The sequence below is a fragment of the Psittacula echo genome (assembly GCF_963264785.1).
Source record: "Psittacula echo genome assembly, chromosome: 4".
Classification (NCBI taxonomy): domain Eukaryota; kingdom Metazoa; phylum Chordata; class Aves; order Psittaciformes; family Psittacidae; genus Psittacula; species Psittacula echo.
Genome location: NC_137738.1, coordinates 40821806 through 40837820, shown reverse-complemented (window position 1 = coordinate 40837820; position 16015 = coordinate 40821806). Strand labels below are relative to the sequence as shown.

The 16015-nt window shown below is 37.2% G+C and overlaps 1 protein-coding gene across 6 annotated transcripts in view; it reads left to right on the top strand.

Annotated features, from left to right (window-relative positions):
• Positions 1-16015, top strand: part of SYNE1 (spectrin repeat containing nuclear envelope protein 1) — a gene marked incomplete at its 5' end in the record, with an annotated part of 295244 nt that overhangs the window by 259100 nt on the left and 20129 nt on the right. For all 6 annotated transcript variants that reach the window (XM_080616381.1, XM_080616380.1, XM_080616378.1 and 3 more), the window contains 6 exons: positions 4864-5026; positions 8797-8984; positions 10730-10880; positions 14045-14227; positions 14646-14783; positions 15495-15686. In XM_080616381.1, the coding sequence (XP_080472507.1) occupies positions 4864-5026; positions 8797-8984; positions 10730-10880; positions 14045-14227; positions 14646-14783; positions 15495-15686 (1015 nt within the window). The remainder of the gene's footprint in view (positions 1-4863; positions 5027-8796; positions 8985-10729; positions 10881-14044; positions 14228-14645; positions 14784-15494; positions 15687-16015) is intronic.

Genomic DNA, 16015 nt, shown 5'->3' with positions numbered 1-16015 from the left:
TCGTCCTTTCAGATGGATTTTTCTGATATGTCACTCCAGTGCAAAAAATGCTGCAGATGTTTACAGCCAGGAAGCAGTGCTACTGCTGCAACTGCTCAGGCTTTGCAAAGAAGGCTTTGTTGTATGTGTTTTCATCCTTTCCCCTAGCACTTACAATCCACATTCCTGAGAATCAGTTCTGGCACATGTTGATGAATGCAAGTTTTATTTAGAAACATGACCACTTGTCACCATTCAGTCTCATGTTATCAAGCAACGGCTGCTAGCATTTGTTTGGCGTGCAAAATCTTCTGTACAGTACTCACCAGCAAAGAGAAGTGTGGCCCCTTTCTTCCCCCCGCCTAAAGTAGAGGCTTTTGGAGTGGAAGTTCTTCTTTTTAATGCTGGAAAATTTCATGGTGGTGACAGAGGACTTGCATGCTGTGAAGATGGCAGAGGACAACAGCGTGGATTCAGATCTCCCAGACTGTAATTGTGATATTACAAGGCAGGCAGCTATTTTTTTTTTGCTTTTGATTGATACGGTTCTTTCTTGAAATCTTGTCTTGCTGGGAAACTAATTGAAATATTGATATGTAGAAATCACTACCTTAGGTAGAAATTCCTGGTTTCTGCTCAGTTTAAAAACAGGTGACAGTGATAACAGCATACTTCGTTTTGCAGCTGGTAATTTTGGATCCCAGAATAATTCTTTGTTACTGATGCAGACTTAGAACTAGTAAAATCTCTTAGCTGTCTGAAAAAAATTGTTAGATTGGTTTTACTGCTGTTTCTAAATACAAGAGCATGTACACACATGAGAAAGCAGATTTTGTGTTTTCCTGCTCACTGTTTCTGTCATCAAAGGGGCATGGCTACAACAAAAGGCAGAGAAGGATAGGGGCTGTAAAGAAAGTTATTTCAGACTTAACTTATCAAAGCTGGTCTCTCCTTTAAACATTAATTATTGTTTTGTAACTGCATGTAATACTTGAACTCAGCTTGCATCTCTTGGGGTTTGGATTTAGCTTCTTTTTCTCTCTCTTCACACTATCTTTTCTAGAAGTTTTGCTGTTGTTTTTCAGAGTTCTAGCAATTTACTCTTTGAAAGGGAAACTCTGATCTGAAGAGCAACTTCAACTGGTATTACTACTGGCCTGCTTTGTAGTACTACTGTACTTTGGACAATTAATTTTTTTAGTCATAAAAATATTATTTTTTAACTGATTTAAAAAAAAAAACTTTCTTGTAACAGTGTAATATTTTTTCACTGTTTCGTAGAGTGTTTCTGGAAACTTTGTTTTCACTTCCAAGTAGATATTTTAGAAAAAAGAAATAAAAATTCTGCTTTCTCCTGGCTTTGTGCAGACTTAGCTAACATGCTCTTATTGGCTTTTTTCATGTTGCTTTTAAAATTTAATATTAGTAACCAGCTGTCTAAATGACTAATGCAGTAGCTATGAGTTCTATATGATGCATTGTTAAGTATTTACAGGGTTGTTCCTGTTTAGGTTAAGTGGAATCTAAGGCTGCCTAGTTTAGAACTAGTTGATTTAAGCTATTTGTGCTTAATTTCAGCTCGAAGTTGTTCTCCCACTGCCTTTTCTAATTGTAAAATAAACATTTTAAAGTTATTACTTGCTTGGGGAAACCAAAGTACAGCAACTGGAACACAGAAACATAAGCATCATAAGTTCATTCAAATTTTCAGATGAGTTTTTGTCAGTAAACCATAAAGCCGAACAATGAAGTATTTTTTTCTCTTAACTATTAGTAAAATGTGGCAAGACTGATGTGTGTGTGTTACATAAAAAACAACCTTTAAAATAACCATGTCATGGCTCCCCTTTTATTTCAATGCAGAATCTTTATTATCAAGGAGAAGAGTTCTCAGGGATCTTGCTGCAGCATGTATAGTGGTGCAACAGAAGCGTGACTATTGAATTATTATAATTATTGGATTAATCAGGTGTTTAAACATAACCTTGTAACTAAAATCTCAAAAGGTCAAAAGTACAGTTGACTAGTGATGCCATGTATTTGAATGGGCCAAATTATAAACCATTCAAGTCTCAAAGCAGAGCTTTTAGTTTCAGTAGCTTTCGGGCCCTGCCACTGCATGGTAATATAGGATTTTGAGCTGTCATATTTTTGAAAGACATTTGTTGCAAACACATTATGGGATTATTTGTACTCAGGCAAGGTATTCAATGAGATAAAGAGCATGGGCATCTGCCAGCTAAAGTTGAGAAGGAAAACTCAGAGATTTGTTCACAGATACATTTTCAGAGCAGCTAGAGACAACACTGTATTGCATTTCAGGCAAAACTCAGCCCAGCATACTCCAAAAAGCACTTGTTTATTTGCTTCTATTTGTACCATGGGTAAGGAATCCATTATGTTAGACTCCGTACAAAAAAAGAACAGTATTAACAGTAAATGTAGCAGGAGGCAGGAAGGGAGTCATCCTTTTTTTTTTTTTTGGTGTGTTTTTTTTTGTTTTGTTTCTTTGTTTGTGTTGGTTTTGTTTTGTTTTCTTCTTTAAAAAACCTTTTGGAATTTAGGTGCAGGGAATTGTGGCAGTTTAGCAGGAGGGCAGGCTTATCAGTAGGTTTTGGTTTTCATTGTAATGTTCTTTTAGTATGTCATGGTTTTTGTCTGTTTTCTCTCTTGAGTAACTTAGGTCATGTGACTGAAAATATCTCTGTTTGGGCTGGGGTTGTGTTTTCTTTTCCTCTCTGGCAGGGATGTATTCCTGTGCAGTCTGCCTGAGGCAAAGAGGGCACTTTGTAAATGACCAGCCCTTTATCAGGTGTTGCAGGCAAAATACATAATAAAGTCCGACACAGAGTTTAGTGCACAACTCAACTGCAAACAAGAAAAACCTGGTCCACAGCTTGGGCTTGCAGATGATGGACTGACATTGTTTCTGCACAGGGTTGAGGTGATTCATTGTTCCCTTTTCCACTCCAGTTTGCCTGCAAAGGATCAGCAGCATCCAGATTTGAAAATTTAATCAGAAAATTAACAGGATTTCGCTCCTTTAAATTAATGTCAGAGACTGAAAAGTTATATGTGAGTTCAAGAAGAGTGATAACCAATGTTCTTGCTCCCCCGATGAGCAAGTTTTAATTGGTCCAAACCAACAAAGCGTTGTATGCACAACCATAGGTGATGAGGAGGTGGTGTCCCCAGACATCAGTTGTTCTCCTAGTATCTCTCCAAGCCTAAACACATAGCTGTGTTTTGTGATAACCTGTTGATGGGGACTAGGATAGTCTTTCAGCATTGTGTTGACTTCAGTCCCTTCATAGCCAGATTTTCAGATTGCCCAGATTTTTAACAATTACCAAGATTTTTACCAACATCACAGCCATTCAGCTGTTGGTCATGAGACTCTTGCAAGGAAGATGCATTGGAACTGTTCTTAAGCATGTTTGATTTTACCATCTGTGATCTAAAGAGAGGGCTAGAAAGAGACAAAAACTTTGAAAAAAAAAAAAACCTTTCAAGTTTTTTAAGTTGATGCTAAGATCTCTGCATTTCTCCTTGGTCAGAAAATGACACCCTTGTTAGACTCTTAATGGTCAACTGCAACTATGGATATAAATATGGAAGCACTTGATAATTTTGCTGGTTATTATTACAGAAAAAATGTGAATTGCTCTGTTTGAATTATAGGATAGTTAAGTGGCATTTTGTTTGTTTGATGAATCTAGTCTTGTATTTTTCACCCTGATTTAGTCAATCTGTTGAAACACTTACATGGAAGAGCAGTAGAAGCATAAAACGGAATCTTACTCAAAATTGTTTATGATACTACATAAGTAGAAAAGAAAAAGCAAAAGGCTTGGAAGCAATTTAAAATTCCACTAATGTATATTATATAATGTGGAGATAGGAAGGAAGGAATTACTGACAGATGTTTTTGCAGCTGGAACAGTCTGAAGGAAAAAATGTTGAGATAGTATGAAGGTCTAGTCAATTTTTCCTCACTCTCTAAGCGTAATGTTCACTTGAGTAGAAAACCCCCACTATTTAATTTTTCCTGGCCATTCCTGTTGCAGGGTCAGGTTCTCAAGAAAAGTACTGCTTAGAAGTCACCATGCAGTTACATTCCAATTTCATCTGTTTAAATCTGAAGAAGTCCATTAAGACCAAGAAAAACTTAAAGCAGCCCTTGAGATTCAGGATTGCTCACTAAGTTCTCAGCTGGATTTCTCTCTCTAAAACTTATTTATTCAAAGACCAAGTCTTCTCACTTGAACAGGTTGTCCTCAGATGTGGGAGATGCCCCATTCAAGGTCAGGTTGCACAAGGCCCTGAGCAACCTGATCTAGTTGAAATAAACTAAACACTAAACAGTTTGACTAGATGACCTTCAAAGGTCCCTTCCAACCCGAAGTATTCTATGATACTAGTACAATGCTTAGAAATCACTGGGGTGAAAAAGGCCTTTTCACTCAGTGCACTCTACCATCAGTACTGGTTAAATGGATACGTTATTTGTAGTCTAAGATGAACTTTTGTCATCTGTTGGTTAAATAAACAACTAAATTACTTAGATTGTTTTGGGGTTTAGTGTGAGTTCATTAAAAATGTTCTCCTTTCTTAACAAACATTTAACTCAACTGATGAAGGTACAGAAGCTTTGAAAATATTTTTTCAATTCGTAAAATATTCGTAAGCTCTTAATTTTTCTTAACCAGAACCTATGCATGCAGGGCTATTTGTACATATAATGTTCTTCTGTTACATATTAAAGGAAGACTTCAGAACAGAACTTGCTATCTAAGTTAGGTTTCTCTGAAAACTTTTTGAAACAGATGATGTGGGATTTCTCCTTCAGGGTGTACTTATGCTGTTGTTTCTTTTACTTTTCAGGATAAAGAAGTTGAAGGAGACCCTGGTTGCAGTACAGCAGCTGGATAAAAATATGAATAGCCTGAGGTCATGGCTTGCCCACATTGAATCAGAGCTATCTAAACCTATCGTCTATGAAACTTGTGACTCTGAGGAGATACAAAGGAAGCTAAATGAACAGCAGGTAAAATACAACACACTTATCAGGTGCACGATGACATAGGGAGAACCAAAGCAGAGAGTCCTTGGGCTGCCCATATCCAGCTCAGTGCCGATAGGGCATGAGGCAAAGAAGTATTTAAATATCAAGGCAAGTGGTACTTACTGTGTCACTTATAGAGCTTTCTGCTGGCTTTGACATCGAATCCACCGGGAGCTGATTGACCTTTCTGAGAAAGGTAAGGCACCCAGAGATATAACGTGAACAATTTATTGCAATTGTTTTTCCTTTGGGGTTTGCGGTTTTTGTTTGTTTGAATTGTCTGTTCCCAGAGGCAAAACTGACACCTATTAGGCCTTGCAAATTTTGCACATGCTTGAAAATGACTATTTTTTAGCAACCTTTCTAACTCAGTTTTATTTTGCAGCTTGTTTGAGAATCACTTTGCACGCAAGGATGCATGAGCTATACATGTGAAGTTAAAATTGGTTGGTTTATAGCACACAAAAGCCTTTATGCAATGCTAGAACAAAATAATCAACACTGGGCAGAAGATGTTAGAGCAGCCAGGGTTTGGCATTAAAACTAGTGTTACTCCTAAGAAGATTTACTGTACTTTCTCTTTCCTGTTCCACTTCTCTCCTCAGTGCAGTTTTACCTAGAAGCACATTGCTGGGGAGAACTGTTGTTCTGTTGTGTTCCTGTTGGCTCTTGACAAAGATACCATCCTTGTGCATCAGTGCAGATCGGTTAGATGCTCTCCTGAGTTCTTTCTGCAAAGGAGAAAGAAATGCGTGGGAAGAGGAGTGCCCGAATATTGTGGAGATGATTTATTTATGACATGTACAAACTGTTCAGTTCTTTTTAAGCTAAGTGTGATACTGAAACCCAAGAACCCTCTCAGAGTTCTCGCCAGCACCCAAACTGATTTTGTACATGGCTGTGTAGAATTGCTTGTTAAAATTATATATGTAATTTACATGGGAATAATAATTTATAATACAAAAGGCTCACTAATTTTGGTAGTTTTGAGACAGTAAAGTGCTGGGCAGGGCTAAACATTACTATCAACAAGGTAGATATATACTTGAGATTTTTTAGTAGCATCCCTATGCCAGCATCCCCACAGTTTGTTAAACCTAGTTCTTATGGGACTTATTCTGGGCACAGAGACTGGTGTATCTCCACCTTCTGCTGTTGCCTTTTGGTGATTCACACACAGTGACAGTGTGCAGTAATATTCTGTAGAAGTGGGAGTGGTTTAATTTGAACTCCAAAGAGGAGAAATAGAGGTGAATCTTACCCTGGGAGGATTCCATGTTTGGAAACTTGCTGATAATTTGATTTGGTAACACTGCAAGCCATGATTATCATAATAATTAAGAAACTCCATCCACCTTCAATAGATGGCCAGTAAAAACCGGTAGTTTTTATAAAAATAAATAAAAACCAGTAGTTTTTTTCAATAAAAACCAGTAGTTTTTATAAGTTGGAAACTCTGTCACTATCCACCACATGTCAGAAGGCCAGTACATTGGCCGCCTTCTCAATTATTTCATCCCTCTTTTGTCTTCCTTTAGTGATCTTATGTTTTTTTTCCATGATTTTTTTTGATTCCATTGATGTCCTGCTGTGTACTGCTACCAGTTGTTCCTATACAAGATTATGTTAAAACATTATGCTGTGAAAGAGGAGGGCGAAGTTCCATTCTGTGTCTCCATTACCTACTTCTCAGCATCTACTTTAACCAAGAATCAGCTTTGCAGATTGCTGGTCTCTGTAGTGAAATGAAAGATACAGTTAAAGCTGGATATGCTGGGGGAAGTAGGGTAACTTCACTGCAGTATTTCCCTAGGGTCACAAACTACATTTCAAGGTTTACTTGTTTGTTTACTTCTCAGTCTGTTATCCCTTGAAATGTGGAGAAAAGGGTGTTTCCTTTTGGGTTGATAAAGGAAAAAAAAAAACCTCTATGTGGGTGACAGCAGTGCGTAAAAGTGATGTTCCTTTGTGAGCTAACTTGAGGGCTAAATGTTCTCTAACAAAGAAAATTTTAAAATCTGGGAAAGAAATATAAGGCTATGATGAAAAAAAAAAAACCCTGTAGATATTGCTTGTAGAAAGGTTCTGTAGGTGAATAAAGAAGTTTAATTTTTAGGAATCCTCAGGATCACCAACTGGCAGTTCTGACTACTGCTCTACTCCAAAACAGCAGAGAGGAGATTATGTTACCTGAACTTGCTTAACCTCAAGTCTCATAGCTGTCTGGAGTGTATGTTTCAGAGTATTGCATCTGTTTATAGTGTATACCCTTATCTAGCACTGCAGGATGGGTAGAAAGAAGAATAAGCACTTGGACATCATGATGAAGGAATATTTTTCAAGGCAAGTGAAAGTGAAAGGGCCAGCTCTGAGGAAGAAAACATTGTGATTTTCCACTTGATGGTCTCATGTCAAAATAGCCTTCTGTTTCATGGATAAGAAGGGGGAAATAAATTACTTCACTGAGTGCGACCTCAGTTATTACAAACAACCAAATCAGATGGTTGATACAAGTTGACCTTGCTCGACTTCAAACTTGCTCAGGTTTTTAGATTCTATGTTTATATACCATTTCCTGCTGGAAGATATTTTCAGAACATCATATTAATCATAGTAAGAAAAGTTCTCTGGTTAGATCTTAAATGTATGTAGACACAGTATGTTGAGACTATTTTCCTTTGCATGTTATAGTTGACTTCACTAGCAAAACTATAAAAAGCAGTTTATTCATCCTCAAGCTGCCAAGTTCTTGTTCTCCAGAATAAACTTCCACATCTCTTATTGCCTTAATAGTTCTTTTCTTCACCTGAATCCGAAGTGAACATAGTATTCCAGATGCAATATATCACTTTATGGTGTAGTTGCATTAGTGCTTCTTTGTTACTATTGGAATTATGTTGTCTTGGCTTTGTTATTGTTCATCCTGATTTTTGTAATATTCTGATGATTCTTTGCAAATGTAGGCAGAAGTCAAGCAGGGTTTCTTTTCCTTGCACTCAACCAACAGCAGTAGCTGATTATTTCTGTGGCTTAACTGGAACTGTAGTTCAAAACTGAAGCTGAAACATTGCTTCAAGAGGAAACATTATCATCAGTGTAGAATAAGCAATTGAAACCAAGAAACTTACAGAAAGACTAATACTGATCGCATATGAGTACTAGGACAGTGTAAGTGCATTTTCTGAAGCTGTCCTGAATTTTCCATTTCCAATGAGAATGCCATAGAATTGGAATGTTTAAGGAAGAAATATCTCCTACTAGAGATGCACCGTTCAACATGTGCTGCTGCCAGTCTACATGTCAAACATGTCACTTTGTGGCTAGTTCACAAAGGGTACCTCCACTAAACCCTTGAAATAGATAAGAATATGTTTTCTTGTCACACTTCTCTTACTAACTTCTGCTTTACGTTCTCTGTGATAATGGGAAAGGGCTGGGAATAATTCTACCATTTATTGGTGATGTTGATTAAATGTGTGTGAAAGATGCTCAGCTGAGCATGCAGAGCTCTGGCTGTTTGTCCGAGATAATTGTTTGGTGTTCATAGTCCCTGGGAGAGCTGTGCATGCTGCCAGGTTCTCCTGGCTTCATTGATAACATTGCAACACCACTTGCATAGGTGCAGTGTCTTAATAGGTATTCATTGGATGTTTCTCTCCTGTTTGCAAGCTTATTAATTTCTTTTAATAAGTAGAAGAGAAATGCATTTGTGTTTTTGCAATTTCTTTTAAGAATTAATTCTTCACCTGCAGGAACTTCAAAAGGACATAGAGAAACACAGCACTGGAGTGGCATCTGTTCTCAATCTAAGCGAAGTGCTCCTTCACGACTGTGATGCTTGTGCCACAGAAGCAGAGTGTGACTCTATCCAGCAGGCTACACGCAACCTGGACAGAAGGTGGAGGAACATTTGTGCAATGTCAATGGAAAGACGACTTAAGTAAGTCTAAAATTAATACAAATTAAGATTTCTTTCCACAAACATAAATACAGGCTGGGATTTATGTTTTTTAGGGTTGCAGTATGGAATAAAAAGGCGTAGGGGGTCACAAAAAGTTCATACACTGAATAAAAACCAATAGCTGTGTGATTTTGACAGCCATAATGATGTAGGCAACATTTGGCCAATGCTTTCTACTCTGAGCTGACCAGTCATAATACATATAACTGTTTGAACTGTATTTATGAAGATCTTTCCTGTATCTTTTTAAGTCATGAATCTAGTTTCTATAGTGTTTACGTAGTCATATCAAGAGCTCTAGGTAAAGTTTATGATTTTTCAAAATGCTGAGTTGAACTTTGTATGATATTTGGTCTTGTGGGATATTCTTAACATATATAATAAAATCTTTTTTATGAAAAAAAAAAGTCAAGTCGTGCTGCTCTATATCCACAGGTTGTGATCTTTAAGTATTTTTATACTATTGCCATGATAATTCGTGTACAGTGTATATATATATATATATAAATTCAGATTACTTGTTTTGACAGTCTGTCTTGAAAATATACAGGCTCTTCATACTTTTGTGTCTAGCAAATTAATTCAGAACTATTTTAAGTTAATGTGAAACTTTACATTTAACTCTATTTTACTTTTTTGCAATGTACACATTTAAGCCATTCACAGATTTTTACCAGTAAGTTAACTGAGCTATCAGTATTTAGGATCTTTATGTCAAACTTCAGGTTAAACAACCTATTATCAACAAACTATGAATTTTGCATGCATCAGGTCCTTTTCAGACCTGCATATCTAGGATTTCGTAGAATCACAGAATCATAGAATAGTTAGCATTGGAAAGGACCTTAAGATCATCTAGTTCCAATCCCCCTGCCATGGGCAGGGATACCACACACTAAACCATGTCACCCAAGATTCCATCCAACCTGGCCTGGAACACTGCCAGGGATGGAGAAAGGGGCATTTGTAAAAGATGAATTCTGTATGTCAGGAGAGACAAAGTTTTGCTGTAACACAACCTGTTCTGAAAAAGATCCTGTTCTTTTGCATAAAGTGGTGTTGAAGTTCTGAGGAGTTTACAGTCTCAGTATTACACTAATTTGATTTCAGTATCAAGAGTCAGCCACTATTTTTACATATTCAATTAAAGTAAAATTGGGCTTTTAAAACATTGGAATAACTTTTAACTTCTTATTTTTGACTAAAAATATGTTTACATTATATACTGAGAGGTAGCTTTTTACTAGTTGTTGGCAAATGCAGAAAAAATTATTTGTGTCTCTTTGCAATGCAGAATGACTGAGAACTTTAAAATATATGCTGCAACATCTTTAACACTCTGTAAGCAAAAGTTCTGCAGTTGAAAGTAGTGTAGAATTTCTAATCTCTAAAATACCAGCTTAGGTACCTACACTGGGACTGTGTTTCAGAAGTTATTTGGCGTGTGCTCAGGTTTTTAGAGATCCTATTACATACTTGCAACTTTCTTTTTATACTGATTCCAAAATTAGACACATTTTAAAAAAACACCATCATCTTAATCTAGCTTGGCCTGGAATGAGCCAGCTTTCCATGTGGTCTGTTTATCAGCCTGGCTGTCTGAGTTAGATTAAGAGCCAGCTATTGTCTGGTATAGTGCTAGTTTGCTGTTGTAGATGTTAAAGTTTTGTAGGTCAGCTGCCCTTCAGTCCAAGCATTCCCTAGTTTTCCATTATCTATTGCAGAATTGAAGAGACGTGGCGGCTATGGCAAAAGTTTTTGGATGACTACTCTAGATTTGAAGCCTGGCTAAAAACCTCTGAGATGACAGCTGCTTTCCCGAGCTCCTCTGGTGTGGTTTACACGGTTGCTAAGGAAGAACTCAAGAAATTTGAGGTGATTTATAATAGTTGAAATTTAATATTTACTGATCACATTGCAGTAGCCAGCTGGTGTTCTTCCTTCCCGTGCACAAGATGCTGTATTAATATAGTGCAGTTGATGATTTTCTAGCTGCCTTCAGTGGCAGGTTTCTACAATGAAAAAACAGTGGAAAGTGGCAACTGAAAATGCTGATAATCCACTCTCACTTCCTGTTTGTTCACCAAAGTTAGTTTTCTCACCTTTTTTATTTCTGCAACTTCTAAATATGTCCAGCCAGAAGGTACTTCAGAGCCTTCATAAATCTCCCTTCACTGAGTACCTCTTCAAATGCATGCTACATGTTTTAGCTTTTGCTTTGATTTTAAACCTCCTCGTCTTTCTGCAGTTCTCTGAAACCAGCCCTCAGAACTCTTTTTGTACAATGTACAATATCCCCATTTTAGATCCTTATACCCAAAATTCATGTTCATGCAAGTATTGTTGTATGTCCGCATAGTGTCCCCCATGACTTAAAAGTTAAGTGCATTCTTCAAAGCTGACAAGCTGTCACTTCAGTCAATGCTTAAGAGTTTGTTACATAACTCCATTGTGTCTACTGCAATGTGATGGCTTGTCTCATAATTCCAATGTGTAGTAACAATGTATATCTGTGTGTAAAGCAGACACACATGGCATATGGCTAGTCACAGGTAAAAATAATTTGCTCAGTTTCGTATTTACAAGGAGTACATCAAGATGAGAGAGGAAAATGTTTTTAATTGTTCAGGCAATTCTGTCAAAAGGTGCTGTGAAGTATTTGCAGTGAAGAAGAAATGCAAATTTTAAACAATATCTAAGATCAGATAATAATTTCAGTTTAATAATTAGTTCAAAATCATAAACTGTGAAGCGCTGATTCAGGTGTTGGACACTCACATTTCTGAATGTACTGGCCAGGTTTTGTTGCTAAACACTGCCACTTCATTACAGTGAGGTAGGTTGCCGTAGTATAAAATGTTTGTTTCCTGGACACAAGTACTCTACTTCAGACCTCCTTCCCATTGTCCCTTTATTCAGTGATCAGGATCTAAGTCTATTTAGTGAATCTCTGTATGAGAAACTACCAAAAATGTCTTTGCTGTCTGATTTTTACTGATGTGGCTTTGCCCCAAGTCTGTTTCATTGAACTTCAGCCTTTATGGTGACATTCTGTCTCCTACAGACCTGTGGAATTTTTACTGTCTACAGAGTGTCAGCAGGAGCTAGCTGTAAGAGAATAGTTTAGCAGCCTCTCCAGAAGCCTGCTTTCCATGCAGTTTGGTTCCTTCTCTTTTTATTTTTTTATTTTTTTATTTTTTTAATCTGAGCACCTAGTTTTTACACCTACCAAAAAGCAGGAATGCCGGTAATAAAAGCTGTGGTGTTCAAATTCAGTGGAATGCAGCAACTTCACTGTGAAGTCAATATAAAGTCAACCACATATACATAACTGAATTCAGCTAGACATTTTTCTCTAATTTTATTTTCCCCTACATGTAAGAGCATTTCAGTTCCTGAGCACAGAGGTCAGAGATGGCTCTCACTGGCTTCAGTGTACAAAATCAGACTCTTTCCTCTCCGGTAGTTTATGGAGAAATGAAAACACGTTACAGGAAGGAACACAACAGATGAATTCTTGTGTAGCCGAGCTGAAAAACTGGAAGACAAATGCACAGCTGTTCTTTTGCTGGATGAGGCTTGGTAACAGGTGAAACAACAACTGCACACTTCAAGATTTCATGATCCAAGTAAATATAGTTGTATTTGTGCCTCTGGTATGAGAATTGCCTCCTTGTGCAATTTTAAGTTAATTCTGTTCTGTTGAGGATTTCACTCCAGTTGCATGGCCATTTTCTCCTTGTTGGTTATCCCCTACTCAATTTGATGGCCATCTAATGAAGGGAATACTTGTACTGAGAGCATTCTACAGTTACATCTGTTTTAAATTTTTTTTCAGACCAGCTTCTTTATTGTCTCTGGTAGTAGAGCAGAAATGTGCTTATTTCATTTTTAGCTTTAACTGGTACAACATGAAGAATATATATTGTTTATGTAGAAATCTCATGTGTTGGCTGATTTGAATTAAAATTTCTGTACAGAAGTGTATTACCTATTCCATTTGTCCAGTTCTTTGTAAGGCTGGCATCTAGTTTTGGGAGAGATTGCTTTTATTTGCATTGTGAGGAATATCAGAGAGCAAGTTTGCAGAATTACAATGGGAGACAAAACCTACTTGTATTCAAAAGAGTAGTCTATGTTTTTAAGTCTTCATTAGATTTATTGCTTTTTTATTTCTGTGACAACATGAAAATGAGTAGTTTTTTAAAAATTAGTCATCTTTTTATTATTATTATTTTTGAGGGGATTAATTCAGTCAGCTCCTTACAAGGTGTTTTCTCCAACTTGCTTTGTGATTGCTAGTCACAGCATGAAACTCACAGGTCCCCAGCTGGATGACCGAGGCTTTTGACACAGTAGAGGAAGCACCAAACGTACATGGTGCAGACACTTGCCCAGGCATAAGTTGGTATGGATGTTCATGAAATTTTCTTATCATGAAATTTAAAGACAAAACTTACTTGTATACCAGTGATATATATATGTATCTATATATATGTGTATATATATATATGATATACCAGAAGATAGAGATTATTTCTTCAGTACCGTTTTTTACTTTTTTTTTTTTTTTTTAAGTTGGAATAAACAATTGCTTCAATCTCTTCAACATTTGCACTTTAGCAATCCAGTGAAGCCACAGGAATCTTGGATTTTGGATCTTTTTTTTTTTTCATGTTTCATATTCGTTGTTTGTGTTTCTGTTCTCAAATGCAAAGGCATATGGTTGAGTAGAAAGGGGAGCCTAGGGAGGGGGGTTTGTGTTGATTTTGCTGTTGTAGTGGGTATTCATGTTGCAATTTCTCATTCAGTGAACGATGTTTGGTTTTTAATTTCTTCTCCTCCCCCCATTTTAATTAGAAGGCAGCCTTTCAGTAGGATAGCCATCAGGAATATCGGTATTTATAGCAAAATCTGTCGGCTAACACAGGTCAGAGTGTAGAAGTAGGATCAAAATAAAGGGACTTACGTATATATATCCTGATTTCAGTAATTAAAAATCTGATGGTGTCTTTTTTTTTTTTTTTTATTTGCTTTAGGCTTTCCAGAGACAAGTGCATGAAAGTCTGACTCAGCTGGAACTGATCAATAAACAATATCGCCGCCTGGCCCGAGAGAACCGTACTGACTCTGACTGCAGCCTCAAGCAAATGGTTCATGAAGGGAACCAGAGATGGGACAACTTACAAAAGCGAGTTACCTCCATCCTGCGCAGGCTAAAAGTATTTTTCCATTTTTAAGCCCTTCACTTTCACTATTATACTTATGAATCAAGGGTACTCCAGAAGCTTCCAGAAGCTTAATGCATTTGGTTTCAAGGGGATTTCTTCCTTTGGATGAGGAATGGAGTTTATGAGTTTGATTTGTCTGAAATAACCAAAGCATGTCTGTAGGGAAACCTTTTGCTGACCTCAAACACCACCTCCTTCATAGACAGTAACTTTCACAGGTGAACTGTATATAAGGTTACTGAAAAGGGAACCTCAGAAATCATATAGGAAATGAAAAAAGCTGTACCAAGTTGAGGTTAGGTTTGAAGGGTATGAAAGCTGTATGAAATCTTTCTTTGGAGAACCAGTACTGCTGGGTTTTTTGGGGGTTGTTTCGTCATTTCATGCCACTCCATTTTCCACTCCCCAGCATTTTATTGGCCAGCGTGAGGAGTTTGAGACAGCACGTGATAGCATCCTGGTATGGCTAACAGAGATGGACCTGCAGCTGACCAACATTGAGCATTTCTCAGAGTGTGATGTCCAAGCAAAGATAAAGCAACTTAAGGTAAAGAACGACTGAGTAGTAACAGGAGGAGGGATGAGAAAATGGCTAAAAACTTTCATGGTGGGAAAAGAATTTTAGAAACATAATGCAAAAATGCAGCCTGATACAGTCCTTACTTGCAGGCTGCTACTTCAGCCTCAGAAGTTATGGGCTATGTCAGGTTTCAGTAATACTTTTCTGCCAAAATGGAAGCTCTCTGTACTGTGAAAAATTTTCAAGAAAGCGAGGGTGATAGTCTCCATTCCCTCATCATGAGAGGAAGTGTCAATAAAAATTATTAATGTCAAGTCTTCATTATTGCTGACACCTAAGAATTACGACGTTTTTCAACTATTTCTGCATTAAAAAATCATTATCTGGAGGGAAAAATATTAAATGTCGTGGTATCCAGGATTTTAGCGTATTAGCTTTAGCATCTGTGTTCATTCTAGATATTTGTCATGGACATGGCTTGTTTAGAGAACTTTCTTTCCAAATACAACAAGTGAGGAATGAGATGGTAAACCATGAATTATCACTGTTTTTGGCTAGAAAGATTGTGGAATTCTAAATTTAATTGCTTATTGTTGCTCATGCCAGAATATTTGGAACAATCCCTGTTTGTTACCCACACCATTCTTGCTGAAAAAGCTCAAAGACTTGCATCCTTAATAACTTAGGTTGTTGTAATGTTGATTTCATTGATAAAGCACAAGCTTTTCTTTTATGCAGGCTTTCCAACAAGAAATTTCACTGAACAACAACAAAATTGAGCAGATAATTTTGCAGGGTGAGCAACTCATTGAGAAAACTGAGCCGATGGATGCAGCTGTCATTGAAGAAGAACTGGATGAACTGCGCCGTTACTGTCAAGAGGTCTTTGGGCGTGTGGAACGCTATCACAAGAAACTTATCTGCCTTCCTGTGTGTATACTTACATATATACGTAGTTCTTTGGTTTGTTATTATTTTAGAAGTGTGAGAAGGAGGAGAGAGAAAGATGTTGAAATGTTGAAATGAACTAACATGAAACGTCTGTAACTTTCCAAAAATCCTGTGGTTTAATTTTGTTACAACCCTGACCGTCTGCCTCCTTTCATTACATGCTTGTGTCCTGTTCAGAGAGCAAACTCGCTCAGATCTGGAATATTTGTGAATCGTCATGAAAATCCATGTAAATTAGAGATTTATAAAACTTTAATAATGGGGATAGCAGTGTGGTGCAGATAATAAGAACACTCCCTGCTCTGTCA